The sequence below is a fragment of the Temnothorax longispinosus genome, chromosome 11 (assembly GCF_030848805.1).
Source record: "Temnothorax longispinosus isolate EJ_2023e chromosome 11, Tlon_JGU_v1, whole genome shotgun sequence".
NCBI classification, from domain to species: Eukaryota; Metazoa; Arthropoda; class Insecta; order Hymenoptera; family Formicidae; genus Temnothorax; species Temnothorax longispinosus.
The window spans coordinates 16,648,765-16,664,660 of record NC_092368.1 but is presented as its reverse complement, the minus strand read 5'-3'; the positions used below and the strand labels follow the sequence as shown (position 1 = coordinate 16,664,660).

General features: G+C 37.8%; 4 protein-coding genes and 1 non-coding gene across 8 annotated transcripts; 3 read left to right on the top strand and 2 right to left on the bottom strand.

The window, feature by feature from the left end:
- The first annotated feature begins 95 nt into the window (after positions 1-95).
- Positions 96-2,490, top strand: LOC139822055 (kelch-like protein 5). The gene is made up of 8 exons (XM_071793574.1): positions 96-362; positions 467-562; positions 633-822; positions 974-1,207; positions 1,307-1,475; positions 1,640-1,858; positions 1,927-2,098; positions 2,191-2,490. The coding sequence occupies exons 1-8, from the start codon at positions 174-176 to the stop codon at positions 2,254-2,256; spliced, it is 1,335 nt and encodes a 444-aa protein (XP_071649675.1). The 5' UTR covers positions 96-173; the 3' UTR covers positions 2,257-2,490.
- A 1,488-nt stretch (positions 2,491-3,978) lies between these two features.
- On the top strand, positions 3,979-8,050 carry Uba2 (Ubiquitin-like activating enzyme 2). The gene is made up of 8 exons (XM_071794391.1): positions 3,979-4,157; positions 4,859-5,013; positions 5,104-5,391; positions 5,565-5,632; positions 5,858-6,076; positions 6,154-6,411; positions 6,732-7,327; positions 7,406-8,050. Exons 1-8 carry the CDS (start codon positions 4,014-4,016, stop codon positions 7,634-7,636), a joined length of 1,959 nt encoding a protein of 652 aa, XP_071650492.1. The 5' UTR covers positions 3,979-4,013; the 3' UTR covers positions 7,637-8,050.
- A 251-nt stretch (positions 8,051-8,301) lies between these two features.
- LOC139822556 (carbohydrate sulfotransferase 11) lies at positions 8,302-11,272 on the bottom strand. 3 transcript variants are annotated; one of them, XM_071794396.1, is made up of 6 exons: positions 10,575-11,272; positions 10,360-10,442; positions 9,669-9,865; positions 9,188-9,307; positions 8,948-9,091; positions 8,302-8,851 (listed from the first exon to the last, which is right to left on the bottom strand). In XM_071794396.1, exons 1-6 carry the CDS (start codon positions 10,603-10,605, stop codon positions 8,467-8,469), a joined length of 960 nt encoding a protein of 319 aa, XP_071650497.1. In that variant the 5' UTR covers positions 10,606-11,272; the 3' UTR covers positions 8,302-8,466. The 3 variants fall into 3 exon arrangements, with proteins under 3 accessions (XP_071650497.1, XP_071650496.1, XP_071650495.1); XM_071794395.1 differs by having other exon boundaries at positions 10,580-11,272; XM_071794394.1 differs by having other exon boundaries at positions 10,360-11,272.
- On the top strand, positions 10,194-10,265 carry Trnad-guc (transfer RNA aspartic acid (anticodon GUC)). Its single transcript has one exon. It is a non-coding gene; the product is annotated as a tRNA-Asp (tRNA).
- A 250-nt stretch (positions 11,273-11,522) lies between the features above and the next one.
- On the bottom strand, positions 11,523-15,878 carry Ythdc1 (YTH domain containing 1). Of its 2 annotated transcripts, none has more exons than XM_071794393.1 (7): positions 14,871-15,878; positions 14,350-14,774; positions 13,770-13,986; positions 13,402-13,606; positions 13,025-13,292; positions 12,667-12,810; positions 11,523-12,386 (listed from the first exon to the last, which is right to left on the bottom strand). In XM_071794393.1, the coding sequence occupies exons 2-7, from the start codon at positions 14,691-14,693 to the stop codon at positions 12,209-12,211; spliced, it is 1,356 nt and encodes a 451-aa protein (XP_071650494.1). In that variant the 5' UTR covers positions 14,694-14,774; positions 14,871-15,878; the 3' UTR covers positions 11,523-12,208. The 2 variants fall into 2 exon arrangements, with proteins under 2 accessions (XP_071650494.1, XP_071650493.1); XM_071794392.1 differs by having other exon boundaries at positions 15,637-15,878.
- Between the last annotated feature and the right edge of the window lie 18 nt (positions 15,879-15,896).

Below are 15,896 nucleotides of genomic sequence, written 5' to 3'. Positions count from 1 at the left end.
CAATTCTTAAAACATGTTTTTTTTATATACTTGCAGGTGCATAGAATTGCAGGAAGATAGCGTAGAGTCTCTACTTGCAACAGCATGTTTGTTACAATTGAATCCAGTTTATTAAAGCGTGCTGCCAGTTTCTCGTCGAACAACTTCACCCAAGCAACTGTCTGGGCATATGGATGTTCGCCGATACGCGAACTGGGCATAAGGATTGTTCGGAATTGGTTGAATACGCACACGCATACATTACCAAACATTTCATGGAAGTTACAAAAAATCAAGAATTCTTACTGCTATCTGCCAATGAAGTTGTGAAGTTACTTGAGTTTGAGGATCTTAATGTTCCCTCGGAAGAAACTATCTTTCATGTAAGACAACTGTTTGTTGAACGAACCAATTCATACAAATGCAATTAAAATACCTAAGCTGGAGATACAGAATAAATAGAATCATTGTTTTATTATTATTTCAGGCACTAGTGACTTGGCTGGAACACGATCCAGAAAACAGGAGCAAAGATGCCAGTAAATTATTAGGTTTAGTCAAATTATCATTGCTATCACCCGCGGTAAGTTCATCGGCAGCTCAATTTTTTTACTCGACAGAACTTGTGCATTAGCACTAATAACTCAAAACAGTTTATAGCTGACAATATTGTGAGTAACGAAATGTTCAAAGACCAAAGAATGGCGCAGGAATTAGTAATTGAAGCATTTATGTATCATTTGCTGCCTGAGCGAAGATCTTTGCTTCAAACAGGCAGAACGAAACCCAGAAAAGCCACTATGGGTACGTTGTTAGCTATCGGATGTATGGGCTACTATGAAGGTAATTTATTATATTTAAAATGAATTATTTAATATTAATCGCATAACTGATAATTAATCGATCACGATTAATGTAAAGAAAATATATTATGCCAATATTGTCGCACTATTTTAGTTTTTCCAAGCGAAATAATTTGCGACGTACTTTCTAGGTGCACCATTTGTAGATGCATTTTCATTACACGGTAATGCCTGGCGATCTCTAGATGAATTTTGCGATAAACGCTGGTCATCTGTATCACGCATAAGCCGTGAATTTAAATCTGACGCAGTAGTAGTCGATAAAAAATTGATTTGCGCATTAGGATACAGAGTAGAATGCTTCGATTTCTCTACTCTTACGTGGAGCACTCTACCACCTATGAATGTTCCTCGACAATCATTCGGTATGTACAAATGCATGAGAATTTGCAAAATTAATGTGCAATTTATTTCATTTATTCATAATCAAACCCTGGCAAATACGTTATAATATTCTTTTTTAGGAGTGGCAGTCTTAGGTGGACTTTTATATGCTGTTGGTGGTCACGTCGGTTGTTGGGAGAGATATCTTAATAATGTAGACAGATGGGATCCGGGAACAGGTCGGTGGAGTTTAATATGTCCTATGTCCGTACAAAGATCTGGATTCGGTGTAGCTGTGTTAAATGATAAGTAAGTCTTTACAGATAAATTATTACGTCATATCTGTTTTCAATCATTTTAATTTCCTTTTTAGTGCGTGTCTTCGTATAAATATTATTTTATTAACTTTAAATCTTATTAAATATTAAATTTTTTTAAATAACGTTGATATTAAATTTTTTATGGTGTTTTAGATTGTATGCCGTAGGAGGAAGAGATATCAGTTTCTGCTTAAATACGGTAGAATGTTACGATCCGCACACGAACAAATGGACACCGTGCGCACCTATGTCGAAGAGACGATGCGGCGTAGGCGTAGGAGTAGTGAATGGTTGTCTTTATGCACTCGGTGGTTACGACGACGACGGTTCACTTGGCAATCCCGAGATTAGCATATTCGACTGTGTAGAAAGGTATAAAGCCGCTCTTACGTTATATGTTAAAACTTTCAAGTTATATATAATGCGATGTAACAATATAGATATGATCCTAAAACCGATACGTGGACTATGGTTGCGCCAATGAGTGTGCCCCGGAGTAGAGTTGGTGTGTGCGTATTAGGTGACCGACTTATGGCCGTGGGAGGATACGACGGCCAACAAAGTCTCACACTAGTGGAAGCCTACGATCCATATCTCAACGAATGGGAACCTGTGAGTGTATAAACTATTCCTGTAATTGAATATGGTAAATAGAAATAATTGTAAATGTATTTTGTCAAACTTAAACATTTTTATGTTTATAGGTTGCTCCTCTTAACGCTGGCCGTGGGGCCCTGTGTTGTTGTAAAAATTTAACCAACAGCATGTAGATTATTTTTACTAAACGATCAGTAATTGGACTTGTTAATTATGCAATTTATATTTGTAATTTAGGTGTTTCAAAATTAGACATCAGAGAGAAAAAGAGAGAAGCGATAAAAAGTTCAAGAGATTCAGGTACAAAGAACGAAATCTAAAGAAACACAACGTAATGCAGGAAATGTAACACAATATAATCCAATTGTGATATAATTGTAAAAAATAAACTTCTAATAGCGATTTTATTCGCACTTGTGCTATTTTTTATTCGCCGCATCACGCTAAACACTGCACATGAAGTCATAATGAGCGCTTTAACGAGCATTTTGACCGATTGAGATGCTCAGTGCTAATATTATCACATTTTTTGCGACATACCTATTAAATATTAAAACTAAAAAACTGCTTATATGACGCTTTCACATTTAAATATATAATTGTCTTTATATATATATGCAGTATGGTTCGTCCTTATTGAATATATTCACTAGTATTTGACGCACGACAATTCAAAAAATGAAATGATTTTCTCATACTATGATTCCATGAAGGAAAAAGAAAACAAATTGCACATGATTGAGTTCCATTTAATTACGAAACAAGTTTTTAAAAAATATTCAATACATAATAGTAATAAAAATTCTATAAAAAAAGCAATGGTCTAGACATCATCATTCTTTACTTTACAGTTTTTCCAATTTTGAGCGCTTCCTGCGCCATAGCTATTGCGCCATCCTTAGTTTTGTGACCCCCTCGATACCTATGCTAATGCTAAGACTCCATAGACGCGGAAACGCCATGCGGCAGAGTGCGTTGACCAATCACAAATTTTGATTTTTTGCCGCAGGCGACTTGCGGCAGCCTTCTGATTGGTCAACGCACTCTACCGCACGGCGTTTTCCGCGTCTATGGAGGTCTTATGGCTCCTGCACACAGGACCGCGGCAGCGCGGCATTGCGGCAACGCGGCACCGCGGTAACCAATCACCATCTGCCTTCCGTACTACTTTCAAAAGTAGAACGGAAAGGCAAGACGGTAATTGGTTACCGCGGTGCCCGCGTTGCCGCAATGCCGCGCTGCCGCGTCCTGTGTGCAGGAGCCATTAGCATTATGCTAGGTCTACAATGCGAGTCGTAAAGTCGTGAGTCGCAAGAATTGACCAATCACAGTCGATTATTCTCCTCAAATTCGTCTGTGATTGGTCAATTCTTGCGACTCACGACTTTGCGACTCGCATTTGTAGACCCAGCATTAGCATTAGCATTAGCATTGGCAAGTGGCTGGCAGTGAATTTGGAACTCACAGCCCAATTTTCTTTATTCTGATTGATTGAATTTTATTAATCAATTTCAATCCGCAATCCCATAGTGTGATACGGGCTTAAGGACCCGGACACACACTTCTGCACAACGCATACGGCGTAAACATAAGAAAATTGATTGGTTCATACACATGTGCATAAGGAAATAGACCAATCAATTTTCTTATGCTTACGCATTATGCGTTGCGCAGAAGTGTGTGCTCCCCGCTTGAGGGACGCTTCTTCCGTCCGGCAGAATACAGCCACTCACAGACCGGTGCTTGGGGTTTTTCGATCGAATCAACCAATCAGAAAATTAGGTTATAAATTAAACCAATTGGCGACGTGGAAAATCGAGGGACACTCGTACCGCGCTGCTGCGCATGCGTGAAAAATGCCGCGATCGCGGGATCGCTGAATCGGAACGCGATAAACGCGATGCCGGCCTGACCGCCGAGAGTTGGCAAGATGGCGACGGCTGTGAACGGAGTGTTTCGCGAAGAATTACGCGATGCGATTTTACGCAGCAAGGTGCTCGTCGTCGGTGCCGGCGGTATCGGCTGCGAGATTCTCAAGAACCTGGTGATGTCCGGGTTCGCCGATATCGAAATCGTGAGTACACGCAATTCTGTAATAGCTAACGTAACCTCACTTTCGAGCGATTTACAGATTTACAGTAACGTCAGTAACAATTTTGGTGCATTCACGGAACGTGTAATTAACGCTATTGCGGCATTCTATCTTTATCGATCATTAGGTTAAACATGGATAAAACGATGTAATAACGCTAAGCTCGCTTCGTAAACGCACCCTTAATAAACATCACATTCTATTGTTTTTTTACTTTAATGTTAACAATAATAATGTTAACTTTATAGTTTTAGATAATGAAAGTAGTACAAATATCTGTATTCGCATTACTCACAATAATTCTGCTGATTTACTTTCTTTTTTCTTCTTTTTTTTTTCTATTAGAATTGACCTATTTGTTTATAACGACGTTATTTATTCTGGCTCTTATTTACGTTTGTTGTATTCTTCTTATATTAATTTTATCTGATTCTTATTTAAATAACTGCTTGATTTAATTTAATTTAATTATTTAATTGTTTTTCATTTTGGTTATTTTTAGTGATTTAGATATTTTATTTCGGATTGCTGTGCTTTTGCTTTTTACACAATTTTTATTTTAAGTTTTTTTATCAATTTACTTTATTTTCTGTGTTTTTACTTGTACTTGGAATATTTTTATAGATATATAATCAGATATTATATTCAGATTGTTCTCAATTAAGCCTTTCCTTGATTTTCAGATTGATCTGGATACGATTGACGTCAGCAATTTAAACAGACAATTTCTGTTCCAAAAGAAACATGTGGGAAAATCAAAAGCCAGCATAGCGTGTGAAACTGCATTAACATTTAATCCAGATGTCAAAGTGATACATTATCACGACAGTATTACATCGTAAGTTGATGTTGACACATTCGCTTTTCTTAGTCAGCAACGCTGACACCGCAATCTATTCGACGTTTCTAAAGACTCGTGCGTTTGCAGATCGGAATTCGGCTTGTCCTTCTTCAAGAGGTTCACTGTGGTATTAAACGCTCTTGACAATAGAGCGGCGAGAAATCATGTGAATCGTATGTGTCTAGCAGCAGATATACCATTAATAGAGTCCGGTACCGCGGGTTACGAAGGCCAGGTCGAACTCATCAAGAAGGGCTTGAGCCAATGCTACGAATGTACGCCTAAAGCTGCGCAAAAGACTTATCCCGGTTGTACCATCCGCAACACGCCCAGCGAGCCCATTCACTGCATCGTATGGGCTAAACATCTCTTTAAGTAACTATCACAACATGATCTACATTAAGATATTTTATATTACCATCTATTGATTAAACTCGTATAAATTTTGTTCAGTTTTTACTTATGTCTATATAAATTGAACAAAATATATATATAAATTAATTTTATGAACAATAATCCTTAATTAATTTTCTAATGTAATATTGCAGTCAATTATTTGGGGAAGAAGATCCCGATCAGGATGTTTCTCCAGACACCGCGGATCCTGAAGCAACTGGTAATACAAAAATTATTAAGCTATGATATTCGATATAATTTATAATTATACCGAACAAACACAGCGTAATTGACATTTTATTTTTTTAAGATAATTTTTATTTTAAAAATACTTTTAATGTTATCATTATTATATTTATTTTTATTTTACTTTATCAAATAATTATCATCATTATTGTTTATAGCAAAATATAATAGATGCAATTAAAGTATTTTGATATTGCAGATACAGCAGGGGAAGGGGCTTTACAGGCGGAATCCAACGATAAAGGGAACATTGACAGGATTTCCACACGAGTTTGGGCCCAGTCCTGCAATTACGACCCAGAAAAATTGTTTACGAAGCTTTTTCACGATGACATCAAGTATCTGCTGAGCATGGACAATTTGTGGAAAAAACGCCGATCTCCAACGCCATTGAATTGGAGGGAATTGCCAGACGGAGGTTTGTTGCCGTTCCTACAGATATCTTCTTCCTCATTGTCTTATTGTCAGTGAAAATAACGTATTATTTTCTTGAAGTGGCCGGATGCAGTAAAGAGATCAATCAGCCTGGGCTGAAGGACCAACAACGCTGGAGTATTTCCAAATGCGGCTCGATCTTTGCAGAATCGATGAAAAGTTTGAGTCAGACATTGAAATCCTGTCAAGAAAAATCGCCAGGCAATCATTTGGTTTGGGATAAGGATGATCAGCACTCTATGGATTTTGTCGCCGCATGCGCCAACATTCGCGCGCACATCTTTGGAATTCCTCAGAAAAGCAGATTTGATATTAAATGTTCGTAACAATGTTCCATCTGTTCTGCATCTTTTTGCATCTTGTTCTTGAAATATGGGTTACCGTTTTGGTTTATATTATCTTCAACTTTCCAATCTCTTATAAAATCGAGGTATGGAATAAGTTGGAATCGAACCTGGGAATCGTCGATTATGAGTCAACTGCTCTCGCACGGAGCTACGCGTTACCCAGCATCTTTCTGTCTTCGAAGTTAATATATCTGCGTTTCATTTTAAACGTACAATTTATTCAACGTACTCCATTTTACTGTCCATGAAACCTTCGATTTTAATCTTTACGTTATTCTTCTCGTTCTTTAGCAATGGCTGGCAACATAATCCCGGCGATCGCCACCACCAATGCTATCATCGCGGGCATGGTGGTCCTTCATGCTTTCCGGGTCCTTGAGAACAATCTACAAGCCTGCAGATCTGTCTATCTACGCTTAAAGATGAATCACCGTAATCAGCTGCTAGTCCCAGAAAAAGCAGTGAATCCACCCAATCCGCAATGTTACGTTTGCGCACCTACCCCGCAGGCTGTGCTCGCGGTCGATACCTCCAGCATGACTATTAAAGAACTGGAAGAGTTGGTGCTCAAGAACAGACTGAACATGATCGCCCCCGATGTAATGATCGATGGAACTGGTTCCGTCGTCATTAGCAGCGAGGAAGGCGAGACAGAGAGCAACAATGACAAGAAATTGGAGGAGTTGGGAATCAAGGATGGGGCAATTCTCAAGGTCGACGACTTCCAGCAGAACTATTCGCTAACCGTCTTCGTAGTTTATCGAGAGAAACCTGGTCCGAAAGACGATAGTCCGCAATTTTTAATACTGGCAGATAAGAACGCGCTTCAACCGAAGGAAAGAGAGGAAGAAGAGAAAACGGAGAAGTCTTCCAGCTCCAATGGACAGGTGGGTACTTGGGGAAATATTTCTTTTGATTACTTTATTATCTATTATTTGTTTGCTGAAAAAATATTTTTTCTGTAGACCGTGACCGAAACGCCGGATGTGGCTAAGAAGCGTAAAAATGATGCCGAAGATGAGATAGCAGTTAAGAAACGCAAAGTGGAAATTGATAATGGCGATGATAGCGATGATATCTGCATTATCAGTAACGACACATGCCATGATAACTCATCCGAGCTGAAGAAATCAACGTTGAGGAAGCGGAAGCCTTCCGATGACATTGATTGCTTGATAGTGTGCGACGACGATTAACTGCGAAAGCAAGAGATGAGCTTCAAAGTGAAGAGAGATACGGTGGAAAACGAAAGGACTTGAAAACATTTAAAGTTCAAATTGAGATAAAAAGTAAAGAGATAGAAGAGAGTAAAGAAAGCTTTTGAAGAGAACAGAGGAAACGGAGTAAAAACGTAAGAGATAAGAGAAACATTTTCGTGTGAAAATTAGTTTAAAAGTTATTTCTAACATTGCGTGGTTTACACGGAGAAGTGAAAGTCTCATTTTTTTAATTTTTTTTCTATTAGTGACATCCGTGGCTTATAGATACAATAATTAATTTAATTTTGTATATTGACGAATATACATATGCCGTAATGTATTATCATATTGTCATAACTATTGTCATTATTTTGATCATTAGAAAAGAAAAATAGATTGTTTTTACTTATACTAAGATTTATTGATTAATATTCTCACATGTGTGTATATGTGTGTGTGCGTGCGCGCGTGTATGTGTAATCATTGATTTCAAATTTTTATTTAATTCTAAAATCCACTACACAGTAATTCATAATTTTCATAATTAACATATTTCTAATAATTACATAATGTAATAATTTTCTAGGTATAATCTTCCTAAAGAAATTTATATTTTTATTTACGTTTCCCCGTCATTATAGAGATGTAAAGACTCATCCATAAAAAGTCAATCAGAATATATTTTCTATTTTCCAGTTTACAAAAAAAGGCACGAGAAAATATCCCGTCTTTAAAAAATTTAGTTATTTATCAAAAAGTGTTCTTTTTATCTTTTTTCAATTAAGTATTACTTATTGCTGCTCCATCATTTTTTTGCCTGGTCCAAGTCAATTTTTACTCTTGGCACAGTGCAAATACTTGTCCAGCTTATAGTTATACATCTCAAAGTCCACTTTGTACCTTTCGTACAATCGCAGGACCATGTCGGTGGTCAGGTCGTGAAAGTATTTACACGTTATATCAGAGTTGGTGACCCCAGTACGAGTGCGCTGCAGCCTGGGCAAGTAGATCTTATCTTTATCTAATCTCAGCTTCGACAGGATGTAATTGACTTCCCCGAACGTGTATTCGTCCAGTTTCAGGATGAAGTTGTAGCTCACGTTACAGACCGCGCAGTGAGTGTGATATTGGGCCCAGTGGACGTCATTGTGATCCGGCGGTTGCTTCAGCAACCATTCCAAGAATTCTCGAAAACTGGGTATCACCTTCAATCTGCAGAGAAACGCAGATAGAGATCCGTATTCTATGTTACGCGTGAATTAATTGTAAAGTAAGAAAATTAGATGGAGGGATTTGCCACATGCGTACCTTCTGTCCGCTAAGAATATTCTTTGCAGGATGTTGCCGCCCGACGCGTTGAAACGGAAGAGTTCCGGCCTTGAGAGATGAAGAATTTGGCGAGTGTAGAGCCAGGATTGTGCGGTGTATTTGCTGTTGTCTTCGATGCGGTCTCTATAAATAATTTTGTACCGGTATTTTTTCGTTTCGAAGTTATGTCAACTTGTTGTCGATTCAGAGTATTGTACTTTGTGTAATAAGACTAATTACCTATACGTCGAGACCAGCCGTTGAAACGGATGTCTGACGACAAGCAATTTGAAAATGGTATTGTTGTTAGCAAAACGCTGCAGATTTTCTAAACTTTCTGGCGACAGGACGTCCACTTCTCTACAAATGCATTATCGAATTATTAACATATAATAAACTACTGTTACAATTAACGTTGTATATCATTAGTTTATTTTCACGAAAATAAAATAAAATAAATAAAGGAAATAAAAGATAGAGTTATAATGCGTTACAAACTATATGTAACTGAATGGTTGAAATAAAGTTTATTATTATAAAATAAATTAATTTAATGTAATAAATTAGACAGAAAAATTTGGGTCTCTTAATAAAAAACAAAGTAAATTTTTTCGAATTAATTATGATATTATTAATTGTATTTAATAAGATTATATAAATATGCAAAGTAATAAATAATAATAAACACATTAAGTGTTTGATCATGATTACTATTAGTTACTTGTAAAAATTGTGCTCGATTCTACGGTTGCTCATGTCGGAAAACAGTTTGGTGAAACTGGTAGACCCGACTTTGCGGATCCAACAATACAGCGACTTATGTTTGACATTGTATAAAAAATGCCTTTTGACGAGAGGAGTCTTCAGCTTGTACTTCGCGCAGACGTTTGATACCTGTTGCAGCAGATTCGCGCTCTTCTGTTAACAGGAATACGTAAAATGGAAAGTTAATACGTCGATTCAGATACCCTCGACATTTAACATTCGTAAAAATAAAATTTCAATTTTTGCCTGTGCACAAAATGAAAATAATAGTTGAAAATGGAGTAGATGAATCCAGAATATCATGTAAAATTATAAGATATATATATATATCGAGGATATATATATACTATCGAGGATAAGCTGTAGAGAGATTAAAAGTTAAAATACTAAAGTTGTGATAGAAAATGATCTCTCTCTCTCTCTCTCTCTCATTTTCTATCACAACTTTAGTATTTTAACTTTCAATCTTTTCTAAAACTTATCCTCGATAGTATAGTGGTTAGTATCCCCGCCTGTCACGCGGGAGACCGGGGTTCGATTCCCCGTCGGGGAGGTTTATTTTTTTTTTTTTTAATCTGTTATTATCTTATATTTATCTTTAACGTCTTTTTATATTTTCTGTCTAATTTTCATACATCTAAATATACCTGCAGGTCGAAAGTTCCACCCTTTAATTCGTCCATCCGCAACATGTTGATCTCCCCCTTGACATCCTTTTTAATTATCCTATCTGAAATCGAGAAGTGGATCGTTTGCGGCTGATACTTGATCGTCGTCGTCGCGCCCGTCGTTTCTTCTACATTGCTTCTTCTCGTTTTAATTAAAATTATGCAAATGAGAAAATATAACACAATGCACGAACCGTACTTGAAAAATTGCGCTCTAAGGGACATGATGAATTAAACGTCGCAACCATCGACCGCACGACACACAAAATGACTCTTGACTCGGAGAAAGTTATAATTTACAATTTTACAATAATCATAAACTGACACATTTTTTTTTGTTAAAATTTATTATTTAAAACACCATCTGAGAATACTTTCAAGTTTTATAATAATCGAAATTTATGAAAAGAATTAGAGATAATTTCTGATGTTGATGCGTTGAAGCTGCAGCACATTAGAATCTTTCCGCACATCTGTCTCTCGTCAGCCCGTCAGGACGAAGTATCCGCTCGGGAATACCCCGTTTTGTGTGGGTGGTACGTGAGTGATATCCCTTATCACTTGTCAATTCTTGATTTCGTTTATTAGACACGTTTCTCTTATTCTAACTATATTTCCAACTATATCTCGCGAAAGAGAGAAGACTTGCTCATAGTTTTCACTGTTAAATATATAGCTTGAAACTATCGTACCGTACAAACACACACACACACAATCGACTCTCCATTGTGGATCATCAGAACATCAGAGCGCCTTTCTTATCTTCAAGCTTCCTCTTATTCTAATCTCCATCCTTATAGTAATAACGTAGAACGAAAATATCGTGACGCGTTTGGTCTTTTTACTTTACTTTTTTTGCTCTAATGTGAATAACATGAGTAGGTAGTGGAAGAGTAGAACAAGAGGAAAACATCATTTTGCATGGTTAAAACAGAGATCAATAAAATATGAAGCTTCATTAAGTAGAGTCGAGACACGTGGAATAACTGAATTAGAAGCAATAGTAGTTCTACTAAAGTTAAATTAAAAAATTGATCGATCCCAGATTAAATCGATCCGCTCATTTCGAAAGAATTATTTCGCACAAATATAAGACGTATAAAATGTATAAAATAGTTGAGAAAAAATAACAAAAGAACAAATATCTTTATCGCGTATATTCGAATTTATTTCCTTTTCTTTTTTTGATTGGCGAAATAATTTCATTATTGCATTTTATTTGTGTGATCGCAGAAAATGTTACACATTCAGTAAAAGAATTACCAATACTCAATGGTACAAAACTTAATTAATCTATATTATTTTACAACAGCGTAGAATGCGTTTGGAAGTGCGCTGCGCAGTTACGTCTGATAGTAATGACAATTAAACGTCATCGATTAAAATTGCCTCCATGGTGTGCAATGATTATATAACCCGCCGATTCCCATTAATCATGAATTTTAAGACTTTATATTTTTATATTTTAATTAAATTAAATCTTTTTACTCATTTTATATACAAATTTAATCTCAACATATTTATAACATTTTAATTATATATTAAAATGTTAATTAAAATATATTAAAATATAGATATTTTTTAAATATAAAAATATATAATTAATATTATATATATTATATGTAATATATATAATATTATTATTACTATATTAAATATTTTTGGATTAAATTCCTCGGAAATATTCTATAAATCCAAATAAATATAAATGATAAATAATGCTAGTTTAATTTTTTTATCAACAGAATTCCCTCTCCAATTCTATCATTGCCAACAGAGGATTATGGGGACCGACGGATTTTCAAGGGAAACACTAAAGTCGAGATCCTTATCTGCGATCTCTATATCTGTGATGATCGCGAGAAGAACGGTGATCGCTGTGCCGACTGTGACGACTAGCCGTTCTCCATAGGAACTCGTCGACACTCCTCTCGTAGCTACGCTTTTCTAGTGCCGATGCTGTCGCATTGGCGTAATCTGGAGGCAGTGGTAGACCATCGTAATATCTGAAAAAAAAGGGGATATTTCCATTCAATCTTACGCCTATGATAGAATAATTTTTGTTTAATGTCAATTCGATTGTTATATTAACATTATTTAATTTTAATAAATATATTTAATTTCTAGTTTAATTTAATGCCAGAGAGAGAGAAAGAGAGAATGGATATTTATATTTTTATGGAGTTTGTGCTCTGTGCGAAAAATAAATGTTAAAGCGGAACGAAATAGTAGGATCTGAAAAGTATTAGATAAGCGCTTCTGGTGCAGTATTGAATAAATTCTTACCTTGGAGGTGGAGGTGGTGGTAGAGAATCGTACGGATGAGGGCCGTAAGGCGGTAATGGAGGCAATTGATGTTGCATAGTACGCATATAATCTGCCACATAAGCCTCTGCAACTGCGGCGACACCCAGACCAGTTCCGTAACCCCTAAAAGAAATTATTGTTACACAAGGTAAACGATATATAAGATACATCGAGTATCGAGAATTTACATCTGCCTTTTAAAAGAATTATTTAATAATTTGCGACGTGTAATGTCACACACATTAACAGCGTTAAATCATAACATTAAATTTCAAAAGTGTATGTCCATCGTACAACTTTAAAAGCCAGGAATAATCAATATTGGATAATCGCGTACTTTGTGTAAGGTGAATCGCCGCGATTGAACCACGGTGTGTATCGGTACGAATGATCCCTGGAGCTCCTATGATTTCCTGTAACATCTTGAGATCCTCTCGCCAGTGACGCTAAACGTGATCTCGAGGTCAAGAATAGTTTGCGTCCTCGTCCACCTCTTCGTAAAAATCTAGAACTACCTATAGGTCTTTTGTCGCGATAACGCGATGTCTTTACGACGTGTTTTCCTGCTTCCTTGGATTTCCTCAAGATGGGTGTCATCTCGATTCCTACAAACACAAATATTTATATACATGATATTAGTAAATATATAAAACAAGATATTTAACAAATATTTGATTATTATTTATTAACTAATAACATAATACTTATATTAACCTTCGTCCTCTGGAAATAATCTGCATAATTCTTCAGCAACTCTGGGCTCAATTTCCTGGCCATCCCGACCAATCTTGACTTGTTTACCGTCATTCCATGGATTGTACAAATGTAATGTGGCTGTGAACGGCAATTCCTTTCTGCAGATCCAATCAACTTTAAATACGCCACCTAAGGCCTTTGCTGATAATCCAGGTGGTAAAACCTGAAATCCATTTCATGACATTATTTCCTATTTTTTGACGATTTATTTAATTAATAAGAAAGAAATTCAATCAAATGACATTAAAGTCAATCAGTTAATCGTGAATCTGCTAATTATTATATAATTGTTCATTATATCATGGTTCATATTTCATTCTACATACCCAAGAAACTGAACCAGCATCTCTTCTCGATTCTGTGCTAAGTCTTGCAAAACCAGCAAACTTTCCTGATTCCTTCACGGAAAATACCAGCAACACGTTTCGCGATTCCCTGTAGGCTTGATTTAGATTTGCTTCGTTTTGCGGCAACGTGCTCCATACTCCCTTGGCTTTAGATAGCGTCACATTTTCCGCATTATTGGACTTGATGATGAAAAATCTGGCAAAGGAGACTTAGAAATATTTACTCCAAGTCTAGACGATTCATTAAAAATATATAATTAAAAAAAAGAAATTCTCCCTATATCATGTAAGATATGCTTACTATAAACTACAATCATCCTATTTGATTCAATATAAAAAGAATAAAATTTGGTAAAATTTCAAGCTACATACAGAGTATGCAACTTTATTATTTTATTATGGCAAACTTTATATATCCATTAACTTTAATTTATAATAATTAATTAAAATTAAATTCTAATTTGATACACTTGTGTAAAATTAACACTTGAAAATATTTCAAACAGAATTTTGTTATTAATACAAAGACTGCAATAGGTATTTATTGTCTTCGTCGAACCTTGCGTCTCGAAACAAGTAATTCAACTTGGTGGCATAGTCATAGCTCTTGGTGGTGCCCTTGCTTTCCTTGGATCTGGCCCGCTTCGGCTCAGGACTGGACGATTTAGAATCCCTGGATCTACCACGTTTGTTCCTGTTCCTCTTGCTGCGCTTATTGTCGCCGCGCGAGGACTTGCTGGAGACCGAGCTGATGCTAGGATGGCTAGAGTCCGAGTTAGAGCTGCTGGAGGAGACCTCGCTGCGGGTATCGTACGTCTCGTCCGCGGCGATTCTCAGCTCGTCGCCGTTGTCGTTCTCGCCACAGCTGAGATTCAGGTTGTCGCCGTCTGTGTTGCTGCCCATGGTCAACTAGGACTGTCCCTCGCCACCGTCGTCGTCGTCGCCGCCGCCGCCGCTGCCGCTGCCGCCGTCGGATCAAGCGTCCTGCAACGCACAGATGGGAGGTAGCTTATTACCACGTCGCGAGCTGCGCGGGGGCACTCTGGCAAGAGGAACGACGTATCGTAACGTTTCTCGTACATCTTACGACAATAATGCGGTAGCAAGGGACTATATAGTGTACAGCGAGGAGGATAGTTCGGGGATTCCGAATCGAGCGGAAAGTCCACACTGTCCCGAGGAGTACTTTTTCTTAAAGCGCGTAGGCGCGCCGTAGCGGCACCCGGCTGACCCGGCTCCCTTAAGCCTAACACAAATCGACAACGGGGGCACATGGCAACACGGACTGGCCAGAGAGATCTGGACCTGGACCATGGACGGAATATAAACTATACTGGCTTTACGGACAGTTCGTGTTGAGATTACGCGACGGCATTCGACAGCACATATATAGCTCGCTCGCACGAAGGGCCGTTCTACGGAGTCTCTGAAAGCACGGAGAAACTTTTTATCTTTCCGGATCGCCTCTCTCGTTCTAGTTATTTATCCTCTACGCGCACTCCTTCCCCAAGCAGAGGTTACTTATCAGAGACAGATATTATACAGCGTACAACCGTTTTTACCCCCGGCCCGTCAAACACATTGAGAGTCTGTCGGGAGACTTTGTTTACTGGGTTTTTTTCCCCCGCTTTTCCTTTTTTAAAAATCTTGTTTTAATTATCTAGTAGAAAAGTTCGTCGCGCAAGGCGATTTAAAGCCACTAAATACGTAAATTCTCGCCGTGGAGAGCGTTTACAGCGCTCATTCTCCCTCTCATTCTCTCTTTTTTTTCCTCGAAGTCCTCGCGATATCTTTCGTTCGCATTTTTTTCTGAACGAGTCCTCCCGAGGGCTCGGCGCACACTTACGTGACACCCTTTGTCCCTTCACTGACACACTTCACACCGAAGCACGCTCGGGGGTTTGTCCGACGCGCGATCGCTCGCACACAACACGGCACGCACGTTCCCGACCTCGCTGCGCGTGAATATCCGCAATGTTAAAGAATTCCCGACGACGGGGCGACGGTAAACAATCGCTCGCGGACGGCGGATCGTTCACGAGTCACGGCGTCCATTGTCGGCCATCGTTGTGACGTTCCAGTACTTCAGCGCGACGATGCGCGCCC